Here is an 18,431-nt window from a genome sequence, read left to right on the forward strand (position 1 = left end):
CCTGAAACTTGCTAGAAAGATGCCATAAAGGCCTTAGATGCATTCCAAATCTATTGCTGGACAGGTGTGGTATATCTGGGGGAATTCTTTCGAACAATTAAGGTAAAATCGCTCAAAAAAATTACCTATTTTTCCTCCAAAAATTGACGATTTTTGCTCAAATCTTCAAATTGATGTGTGTTAGTGTATTGATTAATGTTTCTATTGCATCCTGATGAATTTCTGCCTTGTTTTGAGAAAAGTCAATTTTTGGCCGATTTTGACTTAAAATGTAAGGCTAACCCCTTCCATTTTTTTTCAATTTTGGCCAAAAAATTAAATTTCCTGAAAGTTGCTAGAAAGATGCCTTAAGGGCCCTAGAACGCATTCCAAATCGATTGCTGGACAGATGTGCTATTAAAGGGGAAATTCTGTCCAAAAATTAAGGTAAAATCGCTTAATAAATTACCTTATTTTTCCTCCAAAAATTGACGATTTTTGCCCAAATCTTCAAAATTATGTGTGTTAGAGTATTGATTGATGTTCCTCTTGCATCCAGGTGAATTTCTGCCTTGTTTTGAGAAAAGTCCATTTTGGGACGATTTTGACTAAAAATGTAAGGCTAACCCCTTACATTTTTTTTCAATTTTGGCCAAAAAATGAAATTTCCTGAAAGTTGCTAGAAAGATGCCTTAAGGGCCCTAGAACGCATTCCAAATCGATTGCTGGACAGATGTGCTATTAAAGGGGAAATTCTGTCCAAAAATTAAAGTAAAATCGCTAAATAAATTACCTATTTTTCCTCCAAAAATTGACGATTTTTGCCCAAATCTTCAAAATTATGTGTGTTAGAGTATTGATTGATGTTCCTCTTGCATCCAGGTGAATTTCTGCCTTGTTTTGGGAAAAGTCCATTTTTGGAAGATTTTGACTAAAAATGTAAGGCTAACCCCTTACATTTTTTTCAATCTTGGCCAAAAATGAAATTTCCTGAAAATTGCTAGAAAGATGCCTTAAGGGCCCTAGAACGCATTCCAAACTGATTGCTGGACAGATGTGCTATTAAAGGGGAAATTCTGTCAAAAATTTAAGTAAAATTGCTCAATAAATTAGCTATTTTTCTTCCAAAAATTGACGATTTTTGCCCAAATCTTCAAAATTATGTGTGTTAGAGTATTGATTGATGTTCGTCTTGCATCCAGATGAATTTCTGCCTTGTTTTGAGAAAAGTCAATTTTTGGGCGAGTTTGACTTAAAATGTAAGGCTAACCCCTTGCATTTTTTTCAATTTTGGCCAAAAAATGAAATTTCCTGAAACTTGCTAGAAAGATGCCATAAGGGCCTTAAATGCATTCCAAATCGATTGCTGGACAGGTGTGGTATTACTGGGGGAATTCTTTCGAACACTTAAGGTAAAATCGCTCAAAAAAATTACATATTTTTTCTCAAAAAATATACGATTTTTTCTCAAATCTTCATAATTATGTGTGTTAGTGTATTGGTTAATGTTTCTCTTGCATCCAGATGAATTTCTGCTTTGTTTCGAGGAAAGTCATACTTTGGCCAATTTTGACTAAAAATGTAAGGCTATTAAAATATTTTTGGTTAAAAATAGAATGCAAGATTTAGCACGCACAATTTATAATCTTAGCGTTATTTTAGTGAAAATGCAATGTTAACCCCCCCCCCCGAAACAATTCTTTTTAGAATTAGCTTGCATTATAATATTAAAGTAAGCATTTGAAGGAAAATCAGATTTTGGCCAATTTGGATAAGAACGCACGGTTAAACTCTGACAAAGTTAAATTTTAATGAAAATTATTTATAAAACTGTTAGCGTTTAAGGCAACTTGGAGGCAACCAAATGCAGCGTGAGCCAAAAGACCGCTAAGGAAATTCTTCAGAAAGTTAAAGGAATGAATTACCATTTGTCGTTTTCTTCTAGAATATTGTCTGGAACAAATACATAGCTTGGAAATTGCCTCGTGTGATCTGGCCTTCAAAGAATAAATAACCCGAAAGACACTTTTGTATATCATCTGCGTCAGTTTAATCTCCTTGCAGTTCAGCATAATTGTACTACCGTGCGATTTTGAGCACCAACACTGTTATACCCACAATAAAAGGGCCTGTTTTTTCCCCAAATCATACGCAATACAGTTGAGTTACACTCATCCTGAATATATAAAATAATATTCTTGTCATGAATAAACAAATCTTTGAAGTATTTACATACAAATAAATCAAGGCTATAATTGAATAAAATACTGATGGGATTCAAATGCATAAAGAATAGCAACCATAATATATGTAGCAGCTCCTAAACACGATTCGGAAAATATATTACTTTTCTTTTTTAATTTCTTCTCTGAAAATATTTTAACAAGATCCAGTATATATTAATATTCATATTTCTGATCTGGCAAAATGTAATACATTTTTAAATAGAATTTGAAATTGAGTAATCTCATTATTTATATTAAACAACACAATGATTCACTGGTGTTTACACCGAGCATCAATATCTTACATTATAAGCATTATCAGGGATTTTAAAAATTTCTGAACAATTTCTGATTTTTCTTTAGTAACGAGCTTATGTGCTACAGATTGTCAAAAAGACAACACAAGTAATAATTTACATCAGGAGTCGAAATAATATTACCGATGTGCAGAAAATGCTGTTGTACATTTGAAAGCTTGTGTTCTCAGATGTTGTTAAATAGACCTGGTGTAACATACGACTTGAAGAAATGAAGGTACATTTGTGTAGAAACTAATAACAGAAAAATGTATATTCTGTTACAACGTGTGAAGAGCAGTACATTTGTTTAACAATACTTTTGAAAAGATACACGCATGGTTAATATTTCAAAACCCTGTTGATAAACATGCATATCACTTGCCATACCTGTTAGATGTATAAGTGTAAGAAAGCTGAAAAAGGCAATTATGCCAAATGCTGCCACGTTTCTCATTAGTTTTACTAATCTAAACAAAAACCCATAAAAAAAACTCACACCGAGTTAAAGGTGCATTCCCCGTTCTCTTCAACAAATTCAACTTTTGTTCTCGTTTAATAAATGTTCAACTTATATCTTTTATTCCAACAAAACAAAAAAATCCTTGTTTCCTTTTTTGGATGTCTACAACTCTCTGAAATTTTTTTTGTTTTGTTTTGGGCACAAACAGATCCATTTTGCGAGCAGACTGTCTCCCGGTCTGTACATTATCGATACTGATAGTGGGAGGGGAACCAAGCCTATCCTGCATAAATGGAATTATCCTCTGGCAGCCAATAATTCAAACTTTTCAAGTAATAATTCAATAACTAACAGGCACGCAATTTTCCTGGGGTCCACTGATTTCCTTGTTTTTTTTTTACTTCTCATGAGTCATGAATGCCATTACAAATTGAAAAATACTGTACAAAGTCTTGTGTGGTTTCCTCGTTTTTTTCTAAATTCGTAGTTGCATGCCTGGAGTAAACATTGGCCAATTTATTTTTTTGGGGGGGGGGGTTCGATTTCTCATGTGAATGTGAATAACTTTGTATTGCTAGAAAAATAGCTATATGTAGAAAAGTAATCTTTTAGGGGGGACAATAATCGAAAATGGCACAAGGAATACATCTTGAATCCAATGGCCTGTTAGGATGAAGCCCATGTACAGTATAAGTGCTGAAGCTGTACAGTCCTTGACCCATCAAAACCAAAACAAAGTGAATGGATGTGGGGAGGGAGTAAGGTATCACAGTCTAATTTACATCTTGCCATTCATAAGAAGTTTTAGTATCCCTCATCATAATTCATTAACATAAGAGATAATAATGTAAATCTTAGGAACCAAAGCATGCCTTCTTTAAGACAAAACAAAATCATTTTGATCTATAAGCAAAGAAAAAGGTGTTCAGTAGAAATATCAGAAATGGATAATGAAAATAATCTTCACCTCATGCCTAGGAAAGTAGAGTTTATACAAGACAGAAATTTAGCTGGCTACATTTCCACACTGACCTGTGCGTGATAACCGCCAAATGGAGGTGATTGCACAGTATTGAGCAGAAACAGAAGCAAAAGACAGCTGTCCAATGCCTTAAATAGTTACGCATCTTTTGTGCGGGTCAATCTTCCTGGCTGCAACTTGACAAATTATGCAGACTTACACACAAAGATGAGACCAAATCATACGCAGCATTGAAATGTATAGCCCTTCATCCATTGCACACAAAAAATTGGTTTTAACAAATTCTCAACTATTTACACAAAAAATTACCCAGACAATTTTTTTCAATGAAACTTCTGGATCCCTGGTATTCGTTTTTTTTTGTTGTTTTTTTCAGGCGCGTAGGTCTTTTTCTTGCTTTGCCTCCAACGCTCGTCTCTCAAAGGCAAGATGTGCTTTCTCCAGGTCATTGATGACATCTATGAGTGTGGCAGCAGAGGCCATGCGTGAGTCGTGGTACGAGACCGTCTTGTGGCAAGGCTTGTGCGGTCTCACTGCACCATTGTCTGTTGGGGTCATCAGAGTAAGGAGAAACTGATCAAGTTTGGTAACAACCCCAAATGAGCACAGACTCACAGAGGCAACTTGGGTTTATGACAACTGCTGATAGTTCGACTGTAATTATAATGCCAGCAAGCAGGTCTAAGAAAAAGGATTATTTTGTTTTTACAGCACTCCATCATTAGTATTCAGTGCCTATAAAAAAAAATTCACAGACTTCAAAGGTGTGAGGAGAATCAACAACTTTCCACTTATTATTACACTGACTTAGACTACATGAATGTTTTATTGATGTCACCTGTGTTGCAGGGTGGATACAGCTTTGACACAAAGGGGGGGGGGGGGGGGGGGGTGGGGGGGGGGGGGTAGGCAGGTGCTACAATGATTTTTCAATTTTTGTTGCAGCTGGGGGGGTGTGAATTTAGACACCCTACCCCTCTCATAGTAGAACCGCCACTGGGTTTAATCAATAGAATAGTAATAATTATTACAGGAAATAGCTGATGGTGGAATTTGTGTCAGGCTGGATGACAACCATAGGTTTTAAGAAAGTAAGAAGTGTTAATGATACTATTGAGTGAAAAATGTTTGAAATAATGTGTAAAAATAGCCAGAAACTGCTAGGACAAAATAAACAGGTGCAACCAATCCTGAGCTACCACATGCAGAGTCAAAGTCCTTTTCTACTTTTAGGGATCTATGTATCATACAGAATTTGACCTATCACATCCAATTTCGTTCAGACAAAGATGGTAAATTGTCATTTACATGCTTTACAAGATATTGCAAAGGATTTTTCAATGTTTAATGGCATAAGTGTGCACTGGAAAAATAAAAAATCACCTAATTCCATAAAAGTTACATGCCTGGATAACCTATGGGATAGTCATACCAACCTGAGTTGGTTACTACAGCGGCTGAGTTGATGTCATCTTCCGTACCATTGCCTGAATCCTCCTCGGGATCACCCCTCAACACAGCACTCCCTGCATCCGATTCTTCCAAATACTTTTTCCTAGGAAAAAGATTTGTCATTATACAACACCAGAATAAATTCCTGTTATCAGATTGGTGGGCCATTGATCACGTGACACTGAATTATTCATCCCAACCCACGCCCCAGCCACACCACAAAAAGGGAAGTTCATTCCACAGTAAATAGAATTTCCATTGCACATAGTGCTACAACACAGCTCTGATGGGTCTGACGTACACGGTACATTCATTCACACATAATGGAGGACAATGATGAAGATTTATTCAGATAATGTACCAAAAAATAATGAATCTTTCATATTCGTGCAGTGGAAAAAAATTTTCATTCGATGACACTCGGAGACAATCAAAGGTTTTGAAAACATGCTTTGACTCTTTAGGTAGGTAGCAAAGTGAGTATCTAAAGCCTTATGGCACAATTACACATGATTGACCAACCTCAAGACGTCTTTGCCTAGTCTGAGTTGACTGAATATAATCTGCGCCTCTACGTCCGGATCTAAGGGATCTCTCCAGTCACCCAGCGTTGCTGCATTATGGGCCCGACTGCATCCAACATATGCTGCAGAGAAAAACAATACCAATTCATGACGAGAAATTATTCAATAGTGATAAGAACTATATTGAACAATTCGGGCGATTCACAATGCAGTGCGCCACCAAGAGTTTGCAACGAAGAGTTCATTTTCCCCAGTGCATTGTGGGAGATGGTCGACAAATTCACAGTGCGGGACTTTTGAAATTGTTCGTTTTTCCAGTCAGTAGTTTCGTATAGGTATGCTTCGAGTATCTGTTTGCTCTTTTGTTTTCTTTTTATCAATGTGTTTTTTTTGTGAGGCGGCAGAACGTTATGCCCCAATCTATAACAAATTAGCTCAAGTTGTCTACTGACACTCATTCAAATGGGCCATGTTTTGTCGACCGTAAACTAGAAAAATGGACTCTCCATGGCAAACTCTTGGTGGCGCACTGCATTGTGAATCACCCGAATTGTTGACTGACTCACTGACTGACTGTCACTTGTGAGCTGAGTAGCGCTATCAAATAGTACGTATTACCCCGTAACATGAATGAATGTGCTACATCAGACCTATTGTGTAGACCAGATGCATGAAGAGAAGCTTCCATTAAAAAGCGATTTGAATCGATTACAGTTGAATCTTGATAAGTCAAACCTCTGCTCAAATATTAAGCAGAATTTTGGGTTATCCAATGGATTTTGTATTCAACAACAATTGACGGGAATATGTTTTTTTAGTTTGAGTTAGAAGGGTTCTTGAGCTAACAGGTTTTGACTTATTGAGATCTCACGAGATTTTGAGATTATGTGCATTCATTTGTGCAGTCCATCACAAGTCTGTCATAAATCCAGTTACAAGTAAATCACAAGTCATTTCACAGTTCTGGGCACAAGTAACATGCTATAAACAACAAGAAAGGAGGGCCTTTGTCACTGCTGATTCAAATAGACTCTGGCCTAATTATACCTGTATGACTTGCGATGGACTTGATTACAACAATGATTGCAAGTCAGACATAATGAACACACCAAAGGTCTACTCATACCAACACCAGAACAAACAAAAGCATCGCCTTCCACAATGGCTGCTTTGCACATGGTCTGCAAGTCTCAGACTTCGTTAGGGAGTCGGTACTTACGTGTTCTGCTGGACTGTAGGCAGCAGGTCCATTTGGACCCTCGGAAGGCACCAGGGTGGAATGTGTGGAGCATCTTGGCGTTGGAGACACACGTCTTACGGATTGCAGATAACCACTGCTGCTGCTCATTCACATCCTGAACAAATCATTGTTTTTATAATTATTTTTTTTAAAAGTAAACTGACAACTAAATGAGCCAAATGTTAAAATGCCACATGTGAACTGCCACCATGAAATGAGAATGAATTTGGAAATTGTCTTTTTGCATTACTGTGGGGCAACGCCAACATTACATTTTTTTGAATTTTCTTTTTTTTGGGGGGGGGGGGGGGGGGGGGTTGAACCTCAATCTCCCTTGTCCAATTTTTGGTTCTATCAAATATTTTAAAACCTATTTTTATCCCGTTAAACAAGTTGACTGTTCATTCACTGTAATACAATAGTGGGATTTTTAAATGCCATATGTTCTCAAAAACCTAGCTTTACAACTTCAATGTAGTTGGTCGTCTATATTTCCATTACTGAACTCATATAATCACACCCAATGTTACCATTATAAAGCTCTTGTTCTGCAGACTCCAGAAATAAACATTTCAATTCTGAAAAAGTCCAACCTTATGCTCATTTTGCCGTGACTGATCACATAAAAAATTGCAAATCCAAAACTTTCATGACTGGAAATTGCAGCGTGACAATGTTACACTGCCTGAAATGAACACCAAGGGAATATTGATCGCACAGTGCTTGTATGCATGGGAGCACAAGGGCTATTCGATGGCGCTGTGCAATCGATAGGGCCGATTACAGGCATGTGTGGTTACACTTCTCCTCGCGTAATCTTTTACATTTGCAACTTTTGCAACTGCATCATGTTTCAAACCCTTGTCAATCTTGGATGATTTTTACAGTCTTTGGTAGCAAACAAAGTATCAAAATGTAACTAACAAAATTCTCCAAAGGTCTATATCAATGATGTCATCAAAAGATAATCAGATTCAAAATTATGACCCCTCCAATGAGTGTGGACTTTCTTTTTCTGTGGTGTTTATTTAACCACCACTGGAAACACAGCTTTCACTGTCAAAATTTAAAGTTTCCTTGCAAGATAATGGACTTGGTGCACAAATATTTCCTCAGCGGTTACGATTAAAGAGAAAGTTAGGCAAGTCTCAAATCTGACATGCGTGCATGTATGTTATGATGCTTGTGGCTGGATTATGCAGTGTGACATTAAGAGAGGGAAGGTTGCACGTGTCATTGCTCACATGCGCAGTGGGTAGGGCTTAATGGATCAGTCCGTTCAAACATGGACCGACTTTGCTTTGTGCCTTTTGATACAGAAACAATATTTCACAATTTTATTTGATTGACCCAATTCTGATTGAGTTACCTTTGCTTGCAGATAGAGTGTCTTCAGACCTCCTTGGGCATCATGGTATATGATCTGTATCAGGTGGTCTGACTGGAAGGCAGCCTCATCTACACACTCCACAATACACACCCACTCCATCAAGATGGTGTTACGCACCTTCAAAAATTCAGAGACAGACTTAAAAAAAAAGTCTGTCCTTGACATAGTGATTCTTCATATAATGCGATCTTTTACGATATATTCCTCAGTGGATACCTTCAGATTAGGCTGTGTATAGCATGTGATCTGATACACCGTGCCCTCTGGAGACGTGCACACAATAGGGAACAAAAGATTGTATACGTCTCTAAAGGGCAATTTCTATAGATGAATGAATACGTCTCCACAAGATTTTCACGACATAGATATATGGATTTTACTCAAAAACTAGGAATTTCCAATGTGGGTTGATCAGTCGCAAATGGAAGAGTTTTAGAAAAGGGATATTAAGTCCGAATTTCAGCCAAGGAAATAAGTTCTGGTTAAAATAAGAGCATTTTGAAACTTCTTTTTTCAAACTCGAAAACTTTACTACACAAGAACAAAGAAATGTCTCCACAAGAATACAAATTTCAGTATGCGTGCTCATCTATGTTTATGGGTAAAGGCGCACGCAACCCTTGTGCAGTGGTGTATTAAGAGAAGCCATGGGCCATCAGGCTCCCCCCCCCCAGGAAAAGTTAAAATGTCATCATAAAAAGTGTATCACAGCTCTGTTTTTTTTTTTTTTTGGTCCCAAATTCTAGTAGCCCTTGATGACACTGAGTAGCTTTCATTAAGCAATCTGTGGTCTGTCAGCAAATTTCTCAACACCCACCCCCCCCCCTTTCAAATCTGTCTGGCGGCACCCATGGCCTCACCTGGTCCTCGGCATGCTTGGCATAAGACAGGCTGTCGTAGCTCAGCCAGAAGTAACGTTTCTTGAAGGTGAAGGGCGTGATGACAGACACGTCCTCAGCTCGTCGCTTCTTCAGAAAACCCTCCTTGATGGTGACGGTGCGGTGGAAGATACTGCGCTTCTGGGCCTCGCGATTTGGAACTACACGTTGTGAAAAAATTGCAAGTTAGGATTCAAAGAATGAAATGAGGACTTCTTTGGAGGGAAATATTACAACTGATTGGAGTGCAACATGCGGCAGAAGTGGGACCAGCGCACCCTGAATTGACCTATCGCGGTAGAATCGCAGTAGAATCGAGTCAACGCAGCTTGTGAAATATATTTTCCAATTACATGATATACAAATGGACGTGGAACGTGCAAAGTCTGAGACCAACCAAACTTAATAATTAGTCTACAAAAATTCCATAGGGTTGTCTAAGGGGCGTGGCTAACTTGCAAATGGTCATAGGTCAATTATTGTTGGGCTACAAATAATTAAAAACTATTTCCAATACGGCCGATTTTGGGGTAAATTTTTCATTCAAAATGATATAACTTTTGTATTACTGGAAAAAAATGCAATTTGTGATAAAAGAAAGGAATGAGGAATCCAGGATCTTTTATTAGGAACTTTCCTGTGCAAGCCAATGCAGTGGTGGTCATAGAAATATTGTTAAGCAGCCACACATCTTGTAAGTTGTAGTCCAAACTAGGTACCACAAAAGACAGCTATAGTTACCCTTTAAAGTTGATAACACCTGTATGATAAAATCTCAGGGTTTCCAGATTTCAAAAGGGATTTTTGAAAAATCATGAACTGTGCATTAAAAAAAAATCCCGACAAATCGCACTTCTGTAAATCTTATGAAAATTCAGTTGTCATTAACAATTTTTGAATGCCCATATCAGCACAGCCCAGTACAGGAAACGCAAGCAAATTAAAATATTCACAATTTTACAGAAACCCTTCAATACAAAACGGAAAATACTGTAAACTGAAAAATATAATCATGCATAAATACCTGCTATGGCAAACTCATGCTTGGCACCTGAATGACAAATGTAAAAACAACGGGGAAATGAGGGAAATGATAAAAAGAAAAACCACAACAAACCATGGCATGGATGAACATGGGATCATGTAATACATGAAGAGAAACTACAATGACATTATACACAAAGTTACATACACAATGGTTGAATATTCAACTTGCTTTTCAATTGTAACCTGCCAGATTCCATGATTTTATCTTGATTTTAACATTTATATTTGTTTCACTGTATGAACCCTGCAACATTTTAAATGTACGCATAATGCGCGTTAGAGGGGAAAAATCCTATTCAGTCACTGTTTCATTAAATCGAACTTCCTATAGTGTCTTTTACTAAGTACTGGACCAAGTACAAATTTTGAAGCCATTTTTTTAGGTGGTATGCAGCACGGTCTCTGTGCACGCCGCACACTTTCTTAAAGACAAGGCGCGTGCATTTTGGTTAACCCATTGGTCGAAGGAGCTCTGAGTGCATGCTTACCACCTGAGCGCGAATCACACAAGCCTTGTACCACCTCAGAAAACAGCTGTTGTTGGATTGGTATGTACATATCCCTGTAAAACCTCATTAAACCTCATTAAACCTCAAATTGTGGGAGTCAGGTTGGCGTAGCGTACTTTCCTCGCCTAACTCCACCGCTGTGACTCGGGTTCGAATCCCGCCTGGGCCAACATGTGGATTGGGTTTTCAGTCCCTGCCTGATTCCGTGGGTTTCCCCAGAATATTCCTCTGGGCTTTTCCTTCCACCTCTAACACTGTAATTTCTTCTTATTGTCTCCTCTCCACAGGTTTCTTCAGGCTTGTGAGCTACATTGCCTAGGGCGCTTTTGAGATATCCTTGGTTTAATTACCAGAATGATTAATAATAATAATAATAATAAAGTTACCACCTGTTTAACTTCCCATTCTCCCCTCATTTAGTTTCCCTCTAAAAGACACTTGTTATGTTCAATTTGAGTTGCATGCCAAAATAGTCAAACAAACAGTAAAAGTAACTATAAATTACAGACTTTCAAATCATGACAACTGTCACAGCAATGTACATGCTTTCACAAATTAACTTGATTGATGCATTTCTGCACAAAGTTCCTTTTGCATTTTAACGAGAAATGCACACGATGAAACACAATGTAACACTTGGACTTAAATACAATACAACCATGCATATGATTCACTATAGACCAAACACCCAGATTGGATGACTTTACCTTAACAGATGAAACCTTGATAACATTTCAGAATTTTGTATTTCCCAATTTAAAAATTTCACCAATAAGGATAATTCTAGGGCATGGCATGATAATGCCGAATATTGAGAAAGTGCTTAGAGTGTGTTCTGTGAATAAAAATGCAGAGTGCTCTTGATAGGATACTTGAGCACAAAATGAATCAGGGCATCACTAGTTGGCATTGCTTTCGACCATTTTTTGACTAAATGTGACAAAAAGCATCTTTTAATCTTTAACGAGGGCGGATCCAGAACACAATTGGAGGGGGGGGGAGCAAAAAAACCCATTATGGTCCCCCAAAAAGTGGGTCCAAAAATTATGGCGAGGGTTTCGGGGCCCGCTTAAGGGCCTCAAAAAACTTTGGGATTCTAGATGCTCTGTTGTGCGATCCGAGGCAATTTCTGACCACTTTGACCAATTTCTATCTAGGAAAAGAGGGTGGTGTACACAGTGTTTTCTTCCTTTATTTCGGCGTCACTTAAAAAAAACAAATTGGGTAAGGTTTTTTTTTATGGGGGGGGGGGGGGGGCCCATGGCCCCGTTAGCATCCACCCTTGTAATGGGAATCCTTGGGAATTCCAGGTTTCACCTGCCTGGATACAGAGACTGAGATGGTTGTATGTATGATTGAGCTTCTTTGAACATCTATGGTATGGTCTGTGATTGTCTTACTCTCAGTTTCCTCGATATCAAGTAAAGTGTCTAGGAAGTCCTTGATGCGGCTGACGCTGTCTTGGATGAGAGGGCCGAGGGGTTGCATCCAGTGCTCCTTGCCGCTCTTGATACCCAGGTTGCCTATGGTCTGCACAGCCTGTTTCAATAGATTGGTGGAAATATTGGCATTGATTGTCGGAGGTTCACGAAAACCCAGCTTTGTCATTGTCTTCGTCTTCATCTCCATCCCAAGATTTGGAAACAAGGGCAAATACAAAGGGGTAGTTGGACTAGCAAACTGTCCCCCACAGCTTCTGACTGATGCATGTTAATTATGTATGATTAACATCATCAATAAACAATGTGCAAAACCTTGATTTGATTCATTGGTTCAGGACTTTGTAGTCTGTTTATGCATTGACTGCTATGTTGACACCTTATCCCCACCCCTCCCCTGGAAAGTCTTGGACATCGGAATCTCAGCCACTGGGAAATCCTAGATCAGCCACTGACAGAAATCCTGCTACATTTTAACCCAATGAAATTAATCAAGCATTGGCCTCATGCGACAAAATTTTGATGCATATCAATGTATGTCATTTATATAAGTCAAGCCACACTGACCATGTTTTTAGTATAGATTTTTGTGTTTTTTTGGTTCCAATTTTTTTTATGATCAACCCTATATCTTTTTATTTTACAGACAAATTATGTAATCAATCAAACTGGGTTGAAGTTCAACCATTTATTCAGAGAATTCCTCAAATTTTGTGAAAATTATGGAAATTTGTTAGCTTCCTAAATTTGTTTGTAGCCTGAATATGTTTTGTCCTTTGAGGAAAATCACCAACACAAAGTCATCCAAAGAAACTTCCCCATAAATGATTTTAGCACCCCTTACATGTAGTTTCTGGTCTTACAATGTCTGGCTAGAAGTTGTGTTCCTTCCAACGCCAGGATTTTCAAAGTTGAATTTTTATTACATGATTTTTTGATTCCGTCTCTTATACAGTGCAAGACCAAAATTGGATGACAAGTCTTCCTGCGTTCTTACCTTGGCAAGGAGTGTCAGTGTCCTTCCGACATATTTGTCTGGATGCTGATCCCTGAGGAAGAAGAGCTTGGGAGACAGGATGGCTGGAGCAAAGAACCGCAGGAAGAGGAAACCAGACAGGCACAGATACTTGCATTCCTGAGACAACCAGAGGTACCATGAGCTTGGTGAATGTGTCTAGAAATCGTCAGGGATCTTAAAAGTGGGAGCATGCTTATATCTTGAATGGTTTTAGGGTTTCCGAAACTTTATGAAAGCAAAATTCTCTTGAGTTTTCTATGAGTATTTCCCTGAGAATTTCAAAAAATTGATAAGAAAAAGTTTTTGACGAGATTGATTGGAAGTCAACAGGTGGTTACAGGTACGTGTGGCACAGCCAATTGTTATTTTGGAGAGATGTGAATTGTTCACACTGCATAAACACTAAAAGCATCCATGTTTGTTTTACATACCTAGTGTGGACATTCCTTTGTTTTCGTGTAGTTAAGAAAAACCAGTGAAAAAACTCATTTTGCTCAAACTGTTAAAACTCTTTCAACCCATTTTCCCCCTATGATTCCCTTTAGTGTTTCTCTTCATTTGCCACGGATAAACCTAACCCAAAAATGCCTCTAAAGTTGTTTTCCAGAGAGGGGAAAACACTGTGTGGACGTGGGCAAGTCCACACAACGTCGCTGCTACCTGGTTAATGTGAACATCTTTTGTTCAGAAGTCAACACAGTGAATGTAATACTTGCCCACCATAGTCACAACTTGAACACTGGCACAAGACACACATAATTATGAGATACTGGCGAAAACCTGTTCCTTCTGGGTCACTGTCAATTTCTCTGAGTTTTCCCAGATTTTTGTTTTTCCCAAATTCCATGAGTTTTTTCCAAATTCCCTGAATTTTCCCGACTGGAAAAATAGAAAACTAATTTTCAAGGTTTTCCCTGATTTTCAGAGTAGCTGGGAACAGAGTGGCTGGGCAAATGCAATTTGCATTAAAACAAATGGCAAAAAAACGTTTAAATAAATTGAATAAACCAAGATATTACCGAGTCGTTATCAGGGAATTTGCTCTCCACTCTCTGTCTGAGCTGCTTGAGAGCCATCCTGAGGATGGGAGGACATCGGTCGACCGATACCAAGATGCAGTTGACGATGGAGGCCAGATACTCTGTGATTATTGTCGCGCTGTGTTCAAGGAGGTAGCCCTCAGAGCGATTCTTCATGCTCACTCGTCTGCAACAAAGTATTTTATTTCATTGGGACACATTCAAAAGGATGACCTCTCTGGTGTCTTTATGTACGTCTCTAATTACTAAGTTGAATTGAAGAGATCTATGGGAGTAGGATTTTAACCTGCCACCTCTTGATTACTGCTCCAGTGCTCTACCAATTAAGCTATCCAACCCTATGTTGGCAGGTCTCTCCCCACCTCCCTAATTTCTGAATATCTTTGTTTACGACCGCTTGTCAGACACCATCCAGTATATAGAGAGTTTCTTTCCAAAACGCGATATATCCACTTCAAAAAAAGTGAGAAAATAAAATTTTAAAGAATAAAAACAATACAACAGCTATTATAAGATGGAATGTTTGCGTCGGGGTGATATAAATCAAATTAGGTTTTGCCCTTCATAAATCAAATTAGGTTTTGTCCCACCCGAGTGATTTTTTCCAACTTTCACTCGGGAGGTAACACACTGAGTATACAGTGTTCAAACGTCGGTGAAGGGCAAAACCTAATTTGATTAATACAACAGCTGTTTCTAAATTTCATTTTTCACCTTATTATATTCTAAGGTTTTGTCTAAGTATATAACAACCATTAAAATTGACCTTGGCAGCCTGTCTAAGTATATAACAACCATTAATACTGACCTTGGGCAGCCTGTCTAAGTATATAACAACCATTAATATTGACCTTGGGCAGCCTGTCTAAGTATACAACAACCATCGATATTGACCTTGGGCAGCTTATATAACAACGATTAATATTGACCTTGGGCAGCCTGTCTAAGTATATAACAACCGTTAATATTGACCTTGGGCAGCCTGACATGTGATAGAAGTGACAATCTAGTGAGCCTAGATTGGTCATTGTCTAGGTTTCTGACAATGAGTACATGCTGAAAATGGACATCCGATTTGGACACACCCTTACCTTCTAATACTGCCCACTTTACAAGGGTCCAGCTCCACGTGTTTCTTCTCCTCATAGATAGTGTCTACAATGGGCTGTAGGGTCTCCAGTAGGTACGGCATACCCACCAGCTTCATGAACTGATCAAAGCATTTGGTGGCCAGCGAGTTGCCTCGGAAGAGAGTGTTGATATCGGCTGGACAGAATGAAAACAAATTAAATTGATGTTTATTATTAAATCTTGTTCCAAAAAAGGCATATCCGCTTTGAGTGATCCCCTTTTGAAATTTGCCAGATTTGCAGCATTGTCGATGTTAATAGCATAATGACTTTGAGAGTGATCCCTGGCCAGATGGCATATGTGACTGGCTCTACAAAGAAACAGTAAGTCACGCTGAGCATATTGTGTAATGGCCCGCTCAACATTGAGAAGGGTGAAAATTTCGTCAAAATGTGATTTTCATTTTTTGTCATGAATGACATCTTTAATATACCTACAGTTTCAGGTTTCATTCACAAAAATGTTGATATAAAAACAAAAGGGAAGAAACAACCATTTTGTGCGCATCGTTCTGTTGTTCTACAACAAAGCCAGCTATTTCAAAGCCTGTTTTCTCAGTTATACAATTCGAACTCCAAGGAAGTAATTAATATGCAAATATGTCATATCTCCAGAACGGGAGGGGCTATGGAGCTCTATTTTATACCAAATGAAAGCTTACATTGTGGGCTTTCTAACCGTGTATATAACTCAATTTTTTGTGACTTAATACCCTTTTTGTGGAGCCGGTCACATATACGGGTTTAATTCGTCTTCTGACACTGAAAGCTACTGATACTGACATAATGGGGAACTGCCAACATAGGGCTAGATAGCTCAGTTGGTAGTGCACTGGTATGGTAATCCGGATGGTTGCAGGTTCAAATCCCCGCTCCTGTCAACTTCTTTGTTCAACATTTCAATCTTATTAATGACTTTTTGTTTATCTTCTGAAAGAAGCACATCATTACACCATCTACTACAAGCCACTATATTTATAAAGTTTAATGCAGGACAAGAGAGTTATGTTCTTCCAAAAGGAAATATATTTATGATAATGTTACAGATCATTCTCCTTGTCTTTAACTTAATATTTTTTCATGTGTAATATAATATAATAAAAAAACGTGTTGTAGTACTCGTACTCGGTACTCGTTCTCGAGTACTACTTGAGTACTTTTTTTTTTTTAGAGTACTTGTACTCGTACTCGAATGTCAAAGTAGTCGAGCCCGAAATGACGGTACTCGTACTCAGGTAGCAAAGTACTCATACTTGACTTGTCAAAATTGTACTCGATCATCAAAGTACCCGTACTCGAAAAGCAGTACTCGAAAAAAAAAATGGTATAGCTTGACTGACCACGGCCGTATTTTTCTGATACTGAAATGGTTGATAGCTGGCGGAGAAAGCGAAATTTCCTGGTTTTCCTCTGGGCACGTCCGGACAAACCCAGTTAACAGCTAGCCGTAAGTGGGTCTGTATATTGGTCTGACTGGGCCTGGGCCAATTACGCACAATGAACCATTTGCCGTATGGCCGTATTCGGAAATAGAAGTACTCATACTGTCTCGTACTCCTACTTGTACTCGTACTCAGAAGTACAAGTACTCGTACTCACACTCGGAAGTAAAAGTACTCATACTCGGTAACCTAAGTACTCGGCAGTACTCGTTACTCGGAAAAAAATACTCTACTACATCACTGTACAAAAAGACTCGATTTTGTTTTTGAATATTATGCTGAAGCCTTAACATTCATTGTCAATGCTTTCTGGCTTTGTTCACTTAGAATCTTCCAAGTTTGTGTCAGTAATTTTTTAACTTTAAAATTGCTCAACTGCAACATCTACAAGAATATCTACATGTATTTCTGGACACAGATTGAAACTTTTTAAAATGTAATAAACATACATAAATGCGGATGGAATATAAGTCGGAATTTTACAACGCAAACACACACATTCTTGCTGATACAGTGCACACGTCTTCTAGTTCTACCAATCATCAAGTATATTCAGGTTCAAAGTCTTCTGTAATCGTTAACACTGATAACCTACATGTACAAATATTCTGTGTTTGAACATTAGCATTTGTAACCATGGATTCTGTTAAAGGGAATATACATCATTTGCTTTTGCTGTAATTTTCAGAAATGGATGGAATTGGGGGATTGGAAATATAAAGCAAATATAGTTACACTGACTTTTTGGAGGTTTTGGGTTCGAAAATGCTATAAAAACCAAGAAAAATGATCATTTACCTGTATAGTCTGGTTCCCTGACTCCATATAAGAAGAAACAGAGCAGTTTACATACATTGGGGAATTGTAAGGTCAGGGAACCAGTCTAGCTGGCTCGTACCCGTTCATAGGTTTGTAATCGATTGCAAACAAGTGCAATAGTCAATTGGGGCCAGTATTTGAAAAAAAAAGCCAGTTGTTTCCAACGCTGATCGGCCGATCAGCGTTGGAAATTGATACAAAAATACCACTTTTCTTGAAAATGACAGTATACCAGGTGCCATAATTTTACAGGATGCTTTAGACTGTCATTTACCAACGTCCTATTAAGGTATTTCGCAAAACTTGGTAGTTTTATTTTTCGATGTTTGCAAATGTTGTATATTCCCTTTAATATCAACACCACTCCAACTTCAACAAAATTAAAAAAAAAATAACTGCTGGTTCAATAATCCCTTATCCATGTCAACAGTCTGTAGGTCACACACACTGAGAAGGTCATAGCCTGCTCAAATCATGTGATCTCCTCATCATGCCTAAATAAACAGGGAAGTATACCATTTGCCGCTTTCGCACGCAGTCACCGACATATCGCCATTT

General features: G+C 38.2%; 1 protein-coding gene across 1 annotated transcript; it reads right to left on the reverse strand.

The window, feature by feature from the left end:
- Positions 1 to 2,010: 2,010 nt before the first annotated feature.
- Positions 2,011 to 17,233, reverse strand: LOC119730129 (rasGAP-activating-like protein 1). The gene is made up of 12 exons (XM_038202902.1): positions 17,212 to 17,233; positions 15,574 to 15,748; positions 14,462 to 14,648; positions 13,422 to 13,559; positions 12,386 to 12,524; positions 10,454 to 10,480; positions 9,412 to 9,590; positions 8,531 to 8,668; positions 7,141 to 7,276; positions 5,920 to 6,043; positions 5,382 to 5,500; positions 2,011 to 4,490 (listed from the first exon to the last, which is right to left on the reverse strand). Exons 1-12 carry the CDS (start codon positions 17,231 to 17,233, stop codon positions 4,318 to 4,320), a joined length of 1,557 nt encoding a protein of 518 aa, XP_038058830.1. The 3' UTR covers positions 2,011 to 4,317.
- Positions 17,234 to 18,431: the final 1,198 nt, after the last annotated feature.

The sequence above is a fragment of the Patiria miniata genome, unplaced genomic scaffold (genome assembly GCF_015706575.1).
Source record: "Patiria miniata isolate m_02_andy unplaced genomic scaffold, ASM1570657v1 HiC_scaffold_22, whole genome shotgun sequence".
Lineage (NCBI taxonomy): Eukaryota > Metazoa > Echinodermata > Asteroidea > Valvatida > Asterinidae > Patiria > Patiria miniata.

Coding starts and splice junctions, on each gene's coding strand:
- LOC119730129 (XM_038202902.1), bottom strand. CDS start 17,233: ATGAGTACTTTTACTTCCGAGT. Junction 8,669..9,411: donor CCAAGCATGCCGAGGACCAG/GTGAGGCCATGG, acceptor GAATTTTTGAAG/GTGCGTAACACCATCTTGAT. Junction 6,044..7,140: donor CCTACAGTCCAGCAGAACAC/GTAAGTACCGAC, acceptor TTTTCTCTGCAG/CATATGTTGGATGCAGTCGG.